This window comes from Oncorhynchus mykiss, chromosome 31, assembly GCF_013265735.2.
Source record: "Oncorhynchus mykiss isolate Arlee chromosome 31, USDA_OmykA_1.1, whole genome shotgun sequence".
Taxonomy (NCBI): Eukaryota; Metazoa; Chordata; class Actinopteri; order Salmoniformes; family Salmonidae; genus Oncorhynchus; species Oncorhynchus mykiss.
Genome location: NC_050571.1, coordinates 25,347,744 through 25,362,425, shown reverse-complemented (window position 1 = coordinate 25,362,425; position 14,682 = coordinate 25,347,744). Strand labels below are relative to the sequence as shown.

The window sequence follows — 14,682 nt, the reverse complement described above, 5'->3', positions numbered from 1 at the left end:
CCTGGGCAGAAAACCCCCACAACTCGCTTCCTTCGTCTGCGACCGGGCTATCTCCTTTTCAGAGTAGCCTCGGGTACCAGCCTCCGCAGTTCTCATCTCAGTTCGCCGAGTCCAGCGTCCCCTCCGCTCAGGCTTTTGTCCAACGTTGCGAGCGCACCTGGAAGAGGGTCAGGTCTGCACTTTGCCGTTATAGGGCGCAGACTGTGAGAGCTGCTAATAAGCGTAGAACTAAGAGTCCTAGATATTGTCGCGGTCAGAGAGTTTGGCTCTCCACTCAGAGCCTTCCCCTTAAGACAGCTTCTCGCAAGTTGATCCCGCGGTTCATTGGTCCGTTCCGTATTTCTCAGATCATGAATCCTGTCGCAGTGCGACTTCTTCTTCCGCGATATCTTCGTCGCTTCCACCCGGTCTTCCATGTCTCCTGTGTTAAGCCCGTTCTTCGCGCCCCCGCTCGTCTTCCCCCCCCCCCCCCCCATCCTTGTCGAGGGCGCACCTATCTACAGGGTCCGTAAGATTTTGGACATGCGTCCTCTGGGCCGTGGTCACCAGTACCTAGTGGATTGGGAGGGGTACGGTCCTGAGGAGAGGAGTTGGGTTCCCTCTCGGGACGTGCTGGACCGTTCGCTGATCGATGATTTCCTCCGTTGCCGCCAGGTTTCCTCCTCGAGTGCGCCAGGAGGCGCTCGGTGAGTGGGGGGGTACTGTCATGTATTGTCATGTTGTGTCCTGTTCCTGTTCTTTCTCTTCACCCTGTCTCCCTCTGCTTGTCGTATTAGGTTACCTTTTCTTCCCCTCTTTCCCCCAGCTGTTCCTTGTCTTCTCTAACTACCTTGTTCACCCCTTTTCCCACCTGTTCCCTTTTTCCCTCTGATTAGGTCCCTATATCTCTCTCTGTTTCTGCTTCTGTCTTTGTCGGATTCTCGTTTGTGTTACTCATGCCTGAACCAGACTATCGTCGTGTTTGCTGCAACCTTGTCCTGTCCTGTCGGAATCTGCCTGTTCAGCTAACCTTGTCCTGTCCTGTCGGAATCTGCCTGTCCATCTGAGCCTACGTGTGTTTCGTCATTAAAGAAACTCTGTTTTGTTAATTCGCTTTTGGGTCCTCATTCACGCACCTGACAGGAACAGATAGTTATGTTGTAGTCAAGAGCTTATATAGGACGGAAGAGGGGTGTGTGTGAAAAGTTTACAACCTCTGTCTCTTCACGTGGGCGGGCCACTGAGTGAGCAGCCCTAACTTATGAAAACCCACATTACATTTTAGAAGCTAAAATCACATTTCATCCCATCACAAAAAAATTCATATTCAAATATTAAAATTGAACAACAATTCCATGTGAATCTGATAACTATGATGTAAAGACTTTCCACTGTGGAGTTTGTCATCTTATCATTGATGAGAATGTCTCAGATGACAACCGAGCTGACATCATATTCATTAAGTACCACTGCATATGTTCAATTGGTCGTTTTACCAGATTATAGTTCCTTTCCCCCCACATACTGATGTTCCCAGAATCTCTATGTTAACCAAGGGGTTTTTAAATGTAACCTCAGTATGTTTGAGAAGGGAAAAGGGGGAAGAAGTATTTATGACGGTCATGAACCTATCCCCCAGGCCAACTTCATGACACATTACAACACAGCATGGTAGCAACACAACATAACAACAACATGGTAGCAACACAAGATGGTAGCAGCACAAAACATGGTACAAACATTGGGCACAGACAACAGCACAAGGGCAAAAAGGTAGAGACAACAATACATCACACAAAGCAGCCACAACTGTCAGTAAGAGTGTCCAAGATGAAGTCTTTGAATGAAGAGATTGAGATAAAACTGTCCAGTTTGAGTGTTTGTTGCAGCTCGTTCCAGTCGCTAGCTGCAGTGAACTGAAAAGAGGAGCAACCCAGAGATGTGTGTGCTTTGAGGACTTTTTAAAGAATGTGACAGGCAGAACCGATGTTGTATCTGGAGGATGTGGGCTGCTGTAGATATCTCAGATAAACAGGAGTGAGGCCTAAGAGGGTTTTAAAAATAAGCATCAACCAGTGGGTCTTGAGAGATGACCAGTTTACAGAGGTGACCAGTTTACAGAGGAGTATAGAGTGCAGTGATGTGTCCTATAAGGAGCATTGGTGGCAAATCTGATGGCCAAATGGTAAAGAACATCTAGCCACTCGAGAGATTAGTGATTAATTTTCAGGTTACACTACCCAAAAGGGACTAATTTCACAGAACGACCCTCTTGAAGTAGCAGCATCATAGCATTTGGCACATCTCAACTCAGATATGTGATTCCTTTAAATGTTTTATTGCCACCAGGGTTTATATATTGTATGTTAACTGTATTAATTGTTATTTATTAGGGATCCCCATTAGCTGTTGCCAGGATAGCAGCTAGTTTTCTTGGAGTCCAAACACATTAAGGAACAAAAGATAAACAGCAAGTCATATAACATTATTACACCACTACATATCTGCAATACAAAATGTAGAATAAGACCATACAACAATATTACAATGTACGTGTTGGAAGAGTGCATGTGCTAGCGTTTGTGTGCGTATGTGTTTGTCTGTACCTGTGTCTCTTACAGTAGCCACAGTTCCATAAGGTGTATTTTTTCTTTATCTGATTCAACTGCTTGCTTCAGTTACCTGATGATGTGGAATAGAGTTCCATGTAGTCATGGCTCTACGTAGTACTGTGCACCTAACATAGTCTGTTCTGGACTTGGGAAGAGACCTCTGGAGGCATGTCTTGTGGGGTATGCATGGGTGTCCGAGCTGTGTGCTATTAGTTTAATAACCTGTCTAGGACTGAACCCCGTTCAGCTAGCGGAACCCCCCCGCAACAGCCAGGGAAAGTGCAGGGCGCCAAATTCAAATCAACAAAAATCTCATAATTAAAATTCCTCAAGCATACAAGTATTTTACACCATTTTAAATATACAATTCTCGTTAATCTAGCCACAGTGTCTGATTTCAAAAAGGATTTACAGCGAAAGCACTACAAACGATTATATTAGGTCACCACCAAGTCACAGAAAAACACAGCATTTTTCCAACCAAAGAGAGGAGTCACAAAAAGCAGAAATAGAGATAAAATGAATCACTTACCTTTGATGATCTTCGTCAGATGACACTCATAGGACTTCATGTTGCACAATACATGTATGTGTTGTTTGACAAAGTTCATTTTATATAAAAAAATCTGAGTTTACATTGGCTCGTTACGTTCAGTAGTTCTAAAACATGCGGTGATTGTGCAGAGACCCACATATATTTACAGAAATACTCATAATAAACATTGATAAAGATACAACTATTATACATGGAACTTTAGATAAACTTCACCTTAATGCAACCGCTGTGTCAGATTTCAAAAAACCTTTACGGAGAAAGCAAACCATGCAATAATCTGAGTACAGCCTTTAGACAACAAAGCAGCCAAAAAGATACCCGACATATTGGGTAGTCAATACTTCTCAGAAATAGCATTTTAAATATTCACTTACCTTTGATTATCTTCATCAGAATGCACTCCCAGGAATCCCAGTTCCACCATAAATGCTTGATTTGTTTGATAATGTCCATCAGTTAGGTGCAAATATTTTCTTTTGTTAGGGCGTTTGATAAACAAATCCAAAAGCGCGTTCAGGTCGCGCCGAACGTCGGACGAAAAGTTAAAAAAGTTCAGTTACAGCCCATAGAAACATGCCAAACCAAGTATGGAATCAATCTTTAGGATGTTTTTAACATAAAACTTAATTAATTTTCCAACCGGACAATTCCTTTGTCTGTACAAATGAAGTGGAACGTAGCTACCTTTCACGTGAGCATGCCAGACCGAGGCTGTGGCACTCTGCCAGACCACTACCTCAAAGAGCCTTATGAGCCCCTCCTTTAGAGTATAATCCTCAAAACAGGTTCTAAATACTGTTGACATCTAGTGGAAGCCTTGGGAAGTGAAACATAACTAATATCACACGGTATCTTCAATAGGGGCTGAGGTGATACATTTTTTTCTCAGGTTTTTGCCTGCCGTATGAGTTCTGTTATACTGACAGAGTATATCAAGATTTTCTAATTATATGCATATTCTAGCTTTTACGGCTGAGTAGCAGGCAGCTTAATTTGGGCACGTTTTTCATCCAAGCTACACAATACTGCCCCCTACCCCAAAGAAATTAAACAGCTTGTCAACACTTCTTACAAAAACCGGTAGTGATGAAGTAAATCTCTCCTCCACTTTGAGCCATGAGAGATTGACATGCATATTATCAATGTTAGTTTTACATTTACATTTAAGGGCCAGGCAATCCAGTGTTACTTCAAGCAGTTTAGTCGCCTCAATTTACTCAATTTGCACACTATTCATTACAATATTTAGTTGGTTTAGTGAATTATTTGTCCCAAATACAATGCTTTTAGCTTTTGAAATATTTAGGACAAACTTATTCCTTGCCACCCATTCTGAAACTAACTGCAGCTTTTTGTTAAGTGTTGCAGTCATTTCAATCGATGTAGTAGCTGACGTGGATAGTGTTGAGTCATCCGCATACATAGGCACATTGGCTATTTGAGCAAGTAAAGTTTTTTTTTTACTGGTTCAAATGTATTTATTTATTTTTACTATGGGTAGCGGAATAAATTTTGCTTCTCTCCAGGCCTGAGGGCACACACTTTCTAGTAGGCTTAGATTAACAATATGTCAAATAGGAGAGGCAATATTGTTCGCTATTATCCTCAGTCATTTTCCATCCAAGTTGTCAGACCCCGGGGTCTTGTCATTGTTGATAGACAACAATCATTTTTTCACCTCTTCCACACTCACTTTACGGAATTCAAAATTACAATGCTTGTCTTTCATAATTTGTTCAGTTATGCTTGGATGTGTAGTGTTGGCATTTGTTGCTGGCATGTCATGCATAAGTTTTCTAATCTTGCCAATTAAGAAATCATTAAAGTAGTTGGCAATATAAGTGGGTTTTGTGATGAATGAGCCATCTGATTCAATGAATGTTGGAGCTGAGTTCGTCTTTTTTGCCCAACATTTCATTTAAGGTGTTCCAAAGGTTATTACTATCCATGTTTATGTCATATATATTTGTTTCATGGTATAGATTCTTCATATTTTTATTCAGTTTAGTCACATGATTTCTCAATTTGCAGTACGTTTGCCAACCGGTTGTGCTGCCAGACTTATTTGCCATTCCTTTTGCCGTCTCAGCCATACCATTTTTCAATTTCTCGCCAATCCAAGGGGATTTAACATTTCTTCAGTCATTTTCTTAATGGGTGCATGCTTATTCGTAACTGGAATAAGCAATTTCATAAATGTGTCAAGCGCAGAGTCTGGTTGCTCCTCATTGCAACACAGACCAGGAAATCGTTTTTACATCATCAACATAAGAATCACTACAATACTTATCGTATGACCTCTTATACCCTATATTAGGCCCACCATTTGGAACTTTGGTTTTCCGATATGTGGCTACTATATTGTGATCACTACATCCAATGGATTTGGAAACTGCTTTAAAGCAAATTTATGCTAAATTAATAAAGATGTGATACATGATGATGATTTAATTCCTGTGCTGTTTATAGATATTCCTTATGTCTGATTTCTGATTCTGTGTCTGATTTCAAAAACGCTTTACGAAATAAGCAAACCATTTATTTTTTTATTTTTATTTTACCTTTATTTAACCAGGCAAGTCAGTTAAGAACAAATTCTTATTTTTAATCAACTTCAGCGTCATACCGTCATACCGATGATTTTCTTCATCTGATGAGGAAAGATCGGACCAAAACGCAGCGTAGTAAGTGTCCATTTTAATGAAAGATAATTGAATACTGAATACAAAATAACCAAAGTGAAACAATGAAAATCGAAACAGTCCTATCAGGTGACAAATCACAAAACAGGAAACAACTACTCACAGATACCAGGTGGGAACAGGTTACCTAAGTATGGTTCTCAATCAGAGACAACGAATGACAGCTGCCTCTGATTGGGAACCATACCAGGCTAAACACAGAAATACAAAACATAGAACAAAACATAGAATGCCCACCCCAACTCACGCCCTGACCAAACCAACATAGAGACATAAAAAAGGAACTAAAGTCAGTACGTGACAGTACCCCCCCCCCCCCCCCCCCCCCCCCAAAGGTGCGGCCTACGGACGCAAAACCTGAACCTATAGGGGAGGGTCTGGTTGGGCATTTCACTGCGGTTGCGGCTCTGGTGCGGGAAGTAGACCCCACTCCACCTTAGTCTTGGCCCACTTATGTGGCACCTCTGGAACGACGACCCTCCCCGGACTGGGGACCCTTACAGCAGGCGCCGGACAGGCGGGAGACTCTGGTTGCTCCGGACTGACGGGCGGCTCCGGCGGCTCCGGACAGGAGGGAGACTCTGGCGACACTGGACAGGCGGGAGACTCTGGCGACGCTGGACAGGCGGGAGACTCTGGCGGTGCCGGTCAGGCGGGCTAGTAGCTAAGCTACGGTAAACAACTTCAGGCTTTTTGGTCTGGCAGGATCCCAGGACAGATTGTAGCTGTCACAGCAGCTGAGGCTAACCGCAATGCAGGATCCAAAGTAAAAAAGTATGTAAATAAAACTTTGCAAGGAAAAACTGTCGCAACTTTCAAAAACAATAAACTGAGGAGACAAAGTTTAGGGATTGAGGCTAATAATACCCTACAACAGTTGCCCCTACAACTGTGATAGAGGCAACCACTGGTAAGAGGCATGAAACCTTAGTAATTGCTCAACACAATAAATTATTTTACTGCAGTCTCCCTTCATCAGAACATTCAGCAGAAATCTCCTCATGGGCTAGTAGGTTTTATGTTGATAGCAGATCTTACTGCAGTTCATTTTTATGGATTTGATTAATTAGCTGATTAGTTAATTTAGGTCTTATATCGTCTCCCTTCTGTCCCCCAGGATCAGGGTTCAATGTGTTTGTTTATTTCCAACTTGCTGAAGTCTTCATTCTGCTGACAATCTGTCTGGGATCATACTTGTTTTACAAGAAGAAAACTTGTCCTCAAGAACAAGGTCAGTAATGCATCACTGTACCTTTGTTTAACGTATTTTGTCTGATAAGTAACATTGTATTATTATTCTTAATTCGCTCTCTCCCCCCTCTCTCTCTCTCACTCTCTCTCTCTCTCGCTCACTCTCTTTTTCTCTCTCTTCTGATGATGGTGAGTTAGCAGTGTTTGCAGTCTCTCAGGTTGATCACGGTGGGACTCTAAGAGGGGTGTTGATGTAGTGAAAGTTGCCATGGAGACCACGACTAATGATGATGTTATACTGCTTATTGCTGTTTTACTCTTAATCAAGCTCAAACTCAAAGCACAGTCACGTAATTAGTTCTTTTGACATATGTCTTCATAGTTTCATAATGTTCCTTCAGACCTGCCCTTAACAAAGTTATAATGAATGATCTATGCGATGGTATTTATTTAATTTTAACTGTAGTGTTTTAGGGGTTTTTCATTTGTACATACAGTTTTTTATAAACTAATGAAAATGCTATTGTGTTTTTGAAAATACATTCTCTTTCGTATTCGAATGTGACCTAAGGCCTTCACAAACAGATTTTTATTTTGCGATAGCAAATATGTAGTGTTCAAAAGGTACCTGCACTCAAAACTATGAAAAGGAATGCAAAAATAATGCACTTAATGTAATCAATGCTCAAAAGAATACAAAAAGGTTCTAGGAAACAAAAACAGAGTATGCATTTTGACCACATGTTTTTATTAGTGCTGTGGAACTGTAACAGACACTTCTATTCTTACTGTAACTTCATCATGTTTTGATTTGATGTGGTATTTGTGCGATTTTGAATGCATTGAAATAAAACCAAGCTACTTTTGAAACATTCTGGACCTTCAGAATGGCACCAAAGGAGATGACTGTCGTTTTACGATCCCATAACCAATTGTGCTACTATGTATGTTTTTTCGCGTTATTTTGAACCTAATGTTTCTACCATTGTGTCTTATGACCGAAAAAAGCTTCTAGATGTCAGAACAGCGATTTCTCACCCCATCCTGAAAGAATACTTTTTCTTCAAAGAGAAGGACGGGGAGGATTTATTTCAGACGCCTGACAAGACCCTCATCCCCGTCATTCACAGGAGAAAGAGACAGGGGTATTGGGGACGAAGGTCTGGGTGCCTTGTAAGGAGGGTAGGCTACCTTTACCATCGGTCCTATTAGCCAACGTACAATCAATCCATAATAAAATAGACAAACTACGATCATGTATATCCACCAACCGGACTGTCATGATGTATAATGATAGGAGACAGGCGCAGGAATACGAAATAGGGTTTTTCTATTTCTCCAGACAAAATAGCGTACGTCATGAACATAAAGCCCAAAACAAACAAGTACATATATAACACAGGGCTGTAACCCAAACAAAGAGTGAGGTGTAACCCTCTAATAAATACACTGGATGAGACCCGTAATAACAATACACTGGAAGAGACCTGTAATAACAATACACTGGACGAGACCTGTAATAACAATACACTGGACGAGACCTGTAATAACAATACACAGGAAGAGACCTGTAATAACAATACACGGGAAGATGCCTGTAATAACAATACAGGGGAAGAGACCTGTAATAACAATACACGGGAAGAGACCTGTAATAACAATACACGGGAAGAGACCTGTAATAACAATACACGGGAAGAGACATGTAATAACAATACACAGGAAGAGACCTGTAATAACAATACACGGGAAGAGACCTGTAATAACAATACAGGGGAAGAGACCTGTAATAACAATACACTGGAAGAGCACCTGTAATAACAATACACGGGAAGAGACCTGTAATAACAATACATGGGAAGAGACCCGTAATAACAATACACAGGAAGAGACCTGTAATAACAATACACGGGAAGAGACCTGTAATAACAATACATGGGAAGAGACCCGTAATAACAATACACAGGAAGAGACCTGTAATGACAATACACGGGAAGAGACCTGTAATAACAATACACAGGAAGAGACCTGTAATAACAATACACAGGAAGAGACCTGTAATAACAATACACGGGAAGAGACCTGTAATAACAATACACGGGAAGAGACCTGTGATAACAATACATGGGAAGAGACCCGTAATAACAATACACAGGAAGAGACCTGTAATAACAATACACGGGAAGAGACCTGTAATAACAATACACGGGAAGAGACCTGTAATAACAATACACAGGAAGAGACCTGTAATAACAATACACGGGAAGAGACCTGTAATAACAATACACGGGAAGAGACCTGTGATAACAATACACGGGAAGAGACCTGTAATAACAATACACAGGAAGAGACCTGTAATAACAATACACGGGAAGAGACCCGTAATAACAATACACGGGAAGAGACCTGTAATAACAAGTGCACACTAACACGGTAACACGCAAGCCGATACAAGAGAGCACAGGTACTCACAAGACCAACGGACATGGAACAATAATCAGCAAGGACAATGGGGAACAGAGGGCACATATATACACATACTAATCAGGGAGAATGTGCGTAATGAGACAAGACAGTCCGGGGTTTCGGGTAATCATCCAGTTCAGTGATGCCTAGAAGGCGGGTGACGTAGACCTCCGGAGCTGGTAAACGGAATGAGCAGCAGTACCGGGGGAATCCGTGACAGGGACATGTAATATCTTATGTTTCATCCGAGTCGTGGGTGAACGACGACATGAATAACACACAGCTTTCAAGCTTTTTCGATTGGATAGAACAGCGACCTCTGGTAAGACAAGGGGTGGCGGTCTATGCATATTTGTAAACAACAGCTGGTGCACGAAATCTAAGGACATCTGGAGGTCTTGCTCTCCTGAGGTAGAGTATCTCATCATAAGCTGTAGACCACACTATTTACCAAGAGAGTTTTCATCTGTATATTTCGTAGCTGTCTTTATACCACCACAAACCGAAGCTGGCACTAAAACCGCACTCAATGAGCTGTATACGGCCATAAGCAAACAGGAAAATGCTCATCCAGAGGCGGTGCTCCTAGTGGCCGGGGACATTAATGCAGCGAAACTCAAATCCGTTTGGTCTCATTTCTACAAGTATGTTAAATGTGCAACCAGATGGAAAAAAAACTCTACAACACATTTACTCCAAACACAGGGACACATACAAAGCTCTCCCTCGCCCTCCATTTGGCAAATCTGACCTTAATTATATCCTCCTGATTCCTGCTTACAAGCAAAAACAAAAGCAGGAAGCATCAGTGACTCGGTCAATTAGAAAGTGTTCAGATGACGCAGATTCTAAGCTACAGGACTGTTTTGCTAGCACAGACTGGAATATGTTCCGGGATTCTTCCGATGACATTGAGGAGTACACCACATCAGTCACTGGCTTCATCAATAAGTGCATCGATGACGTCATCCCCACAGTGACTGTACGTACATACCCCAACCAGAAGCCATGGATTACAGGCAACATCCACACTGAGCTAAAGGGTAGAACTGGCGCTTTCAAGGAGCGAGACTCTAACCCGGAAGCTTTTAAAAAATCTTGCTATGCCCTCTGACAAACCATCAAAATGGCAAAGCATCAATACAGGACTAAGATTGGATTGTTCTGCACTGGCTCTGATGCTCGCAGGATGTGGCAGGGCTTGCAAACTAATACAGACTACAAAGGGAAGCACAGCCGTGAGCTGCCCAGTGACACGAGCCTACCAGACGATCTATAATATTTATATGCTTGCTTCGAGGAAAGTAACATTGAAGAATGCATGAGAGCATCAGCTGTTCCGTAGGACTGGCTCAAACGCATTAAGAAAGAAAGAAACTCCACAAATGAACTTTTAACAAGGCACATTTGTTAATTGGGAAAGGGGTACCGCTAGTGCCCGGCCTCGACAACATCCGGTAAAATTGCAGAGCGCGAAAGTCAAAATACAAAAGTAGTAATATTAAAAATGAATGAAAACACTGGAGTTTTAAACACCATTCTTTAGCTTCGAATCTCGGTAATCGAACCACTTTGTCCGATTTACAAAAGGCTTTACGGCAAAAGCATAGCATTTGATCGTCTGAGGACAGCGCCTCATTCAGTTCCTGCATTAACATAAATTCATAACCTGCACAGGTGTCACAAAACTCAAAAACAGCGATAAAATAAATCACTTACCTTTGAAGATTTTCATATTTTTGCAATCCAAAGGGTCCCAGTTACACAATAATGGTCTCTTTGTTCAATAAAGTCCTTCTTTATTTCCATTTATTTGGCGCGTTTGATTCAGAAATACACCTGTTCCAACTCGCCCAACATGCCTACAAAGGAATCTAAAAAGTTACCGGTAAACTTTGTCCAAACAATTCAAACAATGTTTCTAATCCAACTTCAGGTACCCTAATATGTAAATAATCAATCGAAATTCACCCAATTTATTGTGGGAAGCTTCTGGGTGGTAAACTTCTGACCCACTGAGAATGTGATGAAAGAAATAAAAGCTGAAATAAATCATTCTCTCTACTATTATTCTGACATTTCACATTCTTAAAATGAAGTGGTGATCCTAACTGACCTAAAACAGGGATTTTTTACTAGGATTAAATGTCAAGAATTGTGAAAAACTGAGTTTAAATGTATTTGGCTAAGGTGTATGTAAACTGGGTATCTACAAGGCCATGAATAGGCAGCGCTGTAGATTGGCATTTCCCTGATAACTGTATTGAAGACACATTTTAAATGAAGAAGTTAGACATAACATTTGTGTCATTGCTAATTATTTTCTCACAGGGAGTAGTTATTTTAGATTAGCTGAATGTTTACTGAGGTTTGTACTTAAATAGGACAACCCATATGTATGAGAGCTGTTTTGGTATCTTCCCTGTATAAAGACTGGCTCAACTCTTAGTTTCGCATGCATTGCTGGATCAATAGGTAAGAACAGTCTTCATCTGTATCAGGGTTCATTTGATACTGTCACACCCTGACCATAGAGAGCCCTCGGGGTTCTCCATAGTGTTTTAGGTCAGGTCGTGACTAGGGGGTTTCTAGGCATTATACTTCTATGTTGGTGTACGTGTATGGTTCCCAATTGGAGGCAGCTGATAATCGTTACCTCTAATTGGGGATCATACTTAGTGTGTCCTTTTTCCCACCTGCTATGTGGGATATTGTTTTGTGTGAGTGCCTATGTGCGCTACGTGTTTCACGATCATGCTATCTTTGTTGTTTTTTTTAAGTTTCACTATCATTAAAATGTGGAACTCTACTCACACTGTGCCTTCGTCCAATTATTTATACGACGGTCATGACAGAATATCCCACCACTACAGGACCAAGCAACGTGCCCTGGAGGTGAAGGAGAGTTGGACATGGGAAGAGTTACTCGTTGGATGCGAGACGCTTCCTTGGCGGGAGTCGCCGAGGAGTAAAGGAGGACAGCGACGACGCTGGGGTCCGCAGCCACAAACAGCCCAAGGGCAACCCCAAGATTATTTTTGGGGGTGGGCACAAGGGGCGGGCGGCCGAGGAGAGAGCCAGAGACCGTCTGGGAGTCGATGGAGCAGTTTGAGGAGGGATATCGGAGGGAGATGTTGGTTAGGCGTATTCTGCAGTGCAGGCGTCCTGAAGAGCGTGTCATCAGTCCGGTGAAACCTGTGCCGGCTCCACGCACCAGGCCTCCAGTGCACGTTCCCTCCAGTGCACGTTCCCAGCTTGGTACATCCTGTGTCAGCTCCCTGCACTCGCCCTGAGAAATGTGTCATCAGTCCGGTGAAACCTGTGCCGGCACCACACGCCAGGCCTCCAGTTCGCCTTCCCAGCCCGGTACGTCCTGTGCCGGCTCCCCGCACTCGCCCCGAAGAGCGTGTCACCACTCCATTGCAACCTGTACCGGCTCCACGCACCAGGCCTACAGTGCGCCTTCCCAGCCTGGTACGTCCTGTGCCATCTCCCCGCACCAGGCTTCCAGTGCGCTTCCCCAGCCCGGTATGTCTGGTGCCGGCTCCCCACACCAGGCCTCCAGTGCGCCTCCACAGCCCGGTACGTCCAGTGCCGGCTCCCCGCACTCGTCCACCAGTGCGTGTGTACAGTCCGGAGTCTCCAGCGACGGTCTACGGTCCGGAGCCTCCAGAGACGGTCCACGGTCCGGAGACTCCAGTGACGGTCTACAGCCCGGAACCTCCAGCAACGGTTCACAGTCCAGAGATTCCAGCGACGGTTCACAGTCCAGAGCTTCCAGCGACGGTACACAGTCTAGAGCTACCAGCGACTGTTCACAGTCCAGAGCTTCCAGCGACGGTTCACAGTCCAGAGCATCCAGCGACGGTTCACAGTCCAGAGCTTCCAGCGACTGTTCACAGTCCAGAGCTTCCAGCGACGGTTCACAGTCCAGAGCATCCAGCGACGGTTCACGGTCCACAGCTTCCAGTGACGGTCCACGGTCCACTGCTTCCAGTTCCGCTCCATGGCCAGAGCCTTCCTCTGCACCGTTGTCCAGTCCGGGCACGGCGTCCAGTCCCGCTCCATGGCCGGAGCATTCCTCTGCGCCAGTGCTCAGTTCGGGCACGGCGTCCAGTCCCGCTCCATGGCCGGAGCATTCCTCTGCGCCGGTGCTCAGTTCGGGCACGGCGTCCAGTCCCGCTCCATGGCCGGAGCATTCCTCTGCGCCGGTGCTCAGTTCGGGCACGGCATCCAGTCCCGCTCCATGGCCGGAGCATTCCTCTGCGCCGGTGCTCAGTTCGGGTACGGCGTCCAGTCCCGCTCCATGGCCGGAGCCTTCCACTGCACCGTTGTCCAGTCCGGGCACGGCGTCCAGTCCCGCTCCATGGCCGGAGCATTCCTCTGCGCCGGTGCTCAGTTCGGGCACGGCGTCCAGTCCCGCTCCATGGCCGGAGCATTCCTCTGCGCCGGTGCTCAGTTCGGGCACGGCGTCCAGTCCCGCTCCATGGCCGGAGCATTCCTCTGCGCCTGTGCTCAGTTCGGGCACGGCGTCCAGTCCCGCTCCATGGCCGGAGCATTCCTCTGCGCCGGTGCTCAGTTCGGGCACGGCGTCCAGTCCCACTCCATGGCCGGAGCATTCCTCTGCGCCGGTGCTCAGTTCGGGCACGGCGTCCAGTCCCGCTCCATGGCCAGAGCCTTCCTCTGCGCCGGTGCGCAGTGTTTCCCTGACACCAACTCAGTCAGTGCTCAAGTGCTAGATGAACTTAATGCACTCCTCCAAGGAGGAACAACCATCCCTGGTGCAAGAAAGGTTGAGAAACACTGTTACACCACACAGGTCATGTGATCACTCCGTGGTGGAAAAAGTACCAAATTGTCACACTTGAGTAAATGTAAAATACCTTCATAGAAAATGACTCAATAAAAGTGAAAGTCACCCAGCAAAATACTACTTGAGTAAAAGTCTAAGTATTAGGCTTTAAATATCCTGTAAATGTAATTGCAAAAATATACTGAAGTATCAAAAGTATGAATAATTTCCTATTCCTTATATTAAGCAAACCAGACAGCACCATTTTCTTTTCTTTCATTTTTAAAAGATTGTGTCCAACAATCAGACATAATTTCCAAATTAAGCATTTGTGTTTAGTGAGTCTGCCAGATCAGAGGCAGTAGGGATGACTAGGGATGTTAT

At 44.2% G+C, this 14,682-nt stretch overlaps 1 protein-coding gene across 5 annotated transcripts in view; it reads left to right on the top strand.

The window, feature by feature from the left end:
• Positions 1 to 7,938, top strand: part of LOC110504834 (titin) — a 66,697-nt gene extending 58,759 nt beyond the window's left edge. For 2 of the 5 annotated variants that reach the window (XM_036970121.1, XM_021583676.2), the window contains 2 exons: positions 6,967 to 7,080; positions 7,239 to 7,938. Coding sequence is in view for 4 of the 5 variants with exons in the window: in XM_021583676.2 (XP_021439351.2) it covers positions 6,967 to 7,080; positions 7,239 to 7,297 (173 nt within the window). In the remaining variant the exon portion in view is untranslated. Of the gene's footprint in view, positions 1 to 6,966; positions 7,081 to 7,223 lie in introns of all 5 variants that reach the window. The other 3 variants (XM_021583678.2, XM_021583675.2, XM_021583677.2) reach the window with 2 other exon arrangements.
• The last annotated feature ends 6,744 nt before the right edge of the window (positions 7,939 to 14,682 follow it).